At 42.0% G+C, this 3,567-nt stretch overlaps 1 protein-coding gene across 1 annotated transcript; it reads right to left on the bottom strand.

The window, feature by feature from the left end:
• Positions 1-797: 797 nt before the first annotated feature.
• Positions 798-3,190, bottom strand: CSNK1A1L (casein kinase 1 alpha 1 like). The gene has a single exon (XM_023208686.1). It carries the CDS (start codon positions 2,783-2,785, stop codon positions 1,772-1,774), a length of 1,014 nt encoding a protein of 337 aa, XP_023064454.1. The 5' UTR covers positions 2,786-3,190; the 3' UTR covers positions 798-1,771.
• Positions 3,191-3,567: the final 377 nt, after the last annotated feature.

The raw sequence follows: 3,567 nt of genomic DNA, 5'->3' as shown, positions 1-3,567 counted from the left end.
CTGGAAAGGGCTTAATAGCTAAGAAATAAATACTTTAACTAACGAGGGTGGATAGAAAGAAACAAAGAAGCTTCCTATCCCCAACATTTGGACTTATTAAGATTTCTTCAGTATTATAGTACTAATATATCCCTTAATGGCAGAATGCGGTAATCATGGAATTAATTATTGCTGAAGTAGTCTTCAAATGAAAAAAATAAAAAAATAAATAAAACCTGATACAATCTGACCAAACATGTGGCAATTTACAGTTTCAAGGTTATTTTACAAAATGCCTACATTTACACAATAGGCTCCTGGCAGCATTTTAGATAAATGTTCTTTTAATTTATCCTGACATGCTATAAGTGAATAAATTACACTATTTAAAGACTATTTAAAGAATTAAAAGGAAAATGAGTTTTCCTTTATCTTGCGTCAGAGAAAAAAAAATTGCAAAAAGATTGAGAGGAAGCGCACACACACAGATAATTCAGAAAAACAGATGGGGGTTAGGGAGGGTCAATGATCACAGAACCTCACACATTGTGCTCTCCAACGGTAAAAGTCAACTGCTTATAGCCATTTCACAAGTATTTTAAACAACACTGTTTTGTAGTCAAACCCTTCAATGCTTGCATTCTTATTTGAAATCAGCTCAGCTATTAGTCAGTGGAAGAAGTAACAATACCAAGTTCTGACAGTTGCAGTACTAGATACTGTGCCACAAGTCATTAGAAAAAGAAAAATGAAAGAATACATTTCCTCTTCATACAAAACAATTATTTTAGAATAAAAACATTGAAAAAAGTTATATCATGAAATAAAATTTACTTGCAAAGGAATATCATGTAACAAATGACTTTAAGTTGACTATTAAAAAATTGGGGAGATTTTTATTTCCTAGTGAATCAGCAAGGCATTTTTTGGCTGTTGTTTAAAAAAGTATCACTTCCTTACAGAAATAGTTTTGTTTTTAGTGAACTTGTAAAACATAAAAGCTCCCATTTCAAAATACGAACAAAATCCCAGATCATATAGGTGTTTACAGTGATTACATTTATCTAAACAATGTACATACATGTTCAGTTGTAAGATGTTAACTTTCTGTGACAAATATGGTTGTTGTTGTTTTTATAATACCGAGAACATGATAAAGTTAATGTGGAATTCTAAAGATAATCTGGTAGTTACTAAGATTTTCTTATGTCTTCACAGGTAAGCAGGCAGAATCTTTCCTATTCTCAAAACTGGAATTTTTGGTTGCTACCAGATCAGCTGGCTTGCAAACAAGAAGCCAACCATTTTAAGAATGCTTTTCATGTGAACAATTTGCAGACCCCAGGGATGGAGAAACCCTAAAAATGCTCAATTGTAAGCATTTACAACCTTCACAGCTGTGGCTGAAGACTGCTCTTCTGAAATGAGATCTCAAAGCAGTCTAGTTCAAAATAAAAGGTTTTAACAAAAAATTGGCATATGGACAATGTCTCCACCAATTCGTGTGTGTCAACCATTTAGTTAATTTTTCTATTTGAATAAATGCAATAGAAAACCAGACACCATGTTTCATTACCTTAGTTAATATTCACAATTACAGCGGCTACACCTTGGGATACAGCATCACCCACGCTCCCCAGAGTCAGTTTATATTGAAATAAAGTTTTTACACCAAGTAAATGGTTGTCCACAGCCACTAGCTAGTGTGCATATGAACTACAATTTCTAGATGTGGGGAGAAACAAATGCTGCTCGAATCATCTGTTCTGCTGCTTCTGTTCCTCATTCACGCTTAGTTATCTTTCACATTATTCTTGGTTTTTTCAGTTTGCTTGCCTGTCTGGATTTGGGCCTGCTGACCCTGCCCACTGGAAGAGGCTGCCTGCTGTGCTGCTTTCTGCTTTAACATCGTCCAATCAAATGTGTAGTCATATTGGTGGTTCAGGGTCCTGAAAAGAATGCGGAATAGCTGCCTCAGATACATGTAATCTGGGACTTCCTCAAAGCGCAGCCCACGACAGTAGTTCAAGTATATGGCAAATTCTGCAGGAAACCCCTTACATAAAACTTCAACAGGGGTGGACATCTTCTTCTCACTAATTTTTTCATATTTTTGTTTTTTTGTTATAGCCTTTAGTCCTTGCCACGGCAGGCTGGTTCTATTAAAATACATGAAAACGTAGCCTAAGGATTCCATGTCATCTCGGCGGCTCTGCTCAATACCAAGATGTGCATTGATGCTGGCATATCGGACAGTGCCAATGAGGTGTTTATCTTCTCTGTACGGTATGTGTTGCCTGGTGCTGTTGTCTCTGTACTTTTTGGCCAAACCAAAATCAATAAGGAACAACTTATTACAGTGGCGCCCAGTACCCATCAGGAAGTTATCTGGTTTAATGTCTCGGTGTAGAAAATTCTTTGTATGCACGTATTCAATTCTGCTGATCATCTGGTCGGCTAACATAAGTACAGTTTTCATGGTGAACCTTCTTGAACAGAAATTAAAGAGGTTTTCCAGGCTGGGTCCCAGAAGGTCCATGACTAGCACATTGCTGTCTTTTTCCTCACCATACCAGTGCATGTGGGGGATGCCAACCCCACCTTGAAGAATCGTGTAGAGTTTGCTCTCATACAACAACTGGGGGTGCTTGGCCTTCTGAGATTCCAGCTTCACTGCTACTTCCTCGCCATTGGTGGTGGTGATCCCCAGATAAACGTCTCCGAAGGAGCCAGACCCGATCTTCCGCACCAGTTTGTATTTCCCTCCCACAACGAGTTCGGCCTTGGAGCCGCTGTTGTTTCCCATCCTGAGAGGCAAAGGTGGAGGCTGGGCTCAGCCCTGACCCCTCTAGGGGAGGATGGAGGCCTCCGGGGCCCGCCAGCCCACAAGGCTGAGGGTGAGGGCTGCTGGAAATGGCCACCAAGGCCTTTCCCGGTGTTACAGGGCCTGGAGTCAGCCTGATCCCCAGAGCACACCAGGGTTTCCGCCAGGCCAGTTTTCGAGGGTTTCTCAAGGTTGCCAGGCTGGGCCACAACCTCTTTCTGGGTGGCGGTCGCTGCCTCGCTGTCGCGGCGACGTTGCGGGCTGAGAAAGGGGGCGGGCACAGCGAGTTGCGGCGGCATTACCGCTGCCACCGCTGCCAACGGCTGTGGGCCCGAGGGCCCGGTCACGCCGCCGGCGCCGCCATCTTGTTCCTCCGCCTCAGCCAACCACAAATCGAAAGTTGTTGGAGACGCTATTAATGTTTGAGTCCTCTGTTAGGTGTTCCACTCACCTTATTCCATTTAACACGAACTTGCTTGTCTTGTAAGAGCTTTATTTTCCCTGATTCGTTGGGTAAGAAAGGCTAAGTCTCAGGTAAGCGGCCTAAGGTTGCAAGAGATTGTGGGCTACCTGGAATTCAAAACTGCCTAGGCTTATGTAACTGGAAGCTCACCTTCTTTCAACTTAAGTGTGCAGAAATGGGAGGCTTTTATAACAAAGATTTTCTTGTTTTCGAGCCCAGTCATTGTCCCACCTACTTCCCTAGCCATCATGTCTCCCTGGGTTAATGCCAGTCGGGGTGCCACCCCTTGGGATTTTTCTCT

This window comes from Piliocolobus tephrosceles, chromosome X (genome assembly GCF_002776525.5).
Source record: "Piliocolobus tephrosceles isolate RC106 chromosome X, ASM277652v3, whole genome shotgun sequence".
Lineage (NCBI taxonomy): Eukaryota > Metazoa > Chordata > Mammalia > Primates > Cercopithecidae > Piliocolobus > Piliocolobus tephrosceles.
The sequence above is the reverse complement of the archived record's forward strand: the minus strand, read 5'-3'. Positions and strand labels throughout refer to the sequence as shown.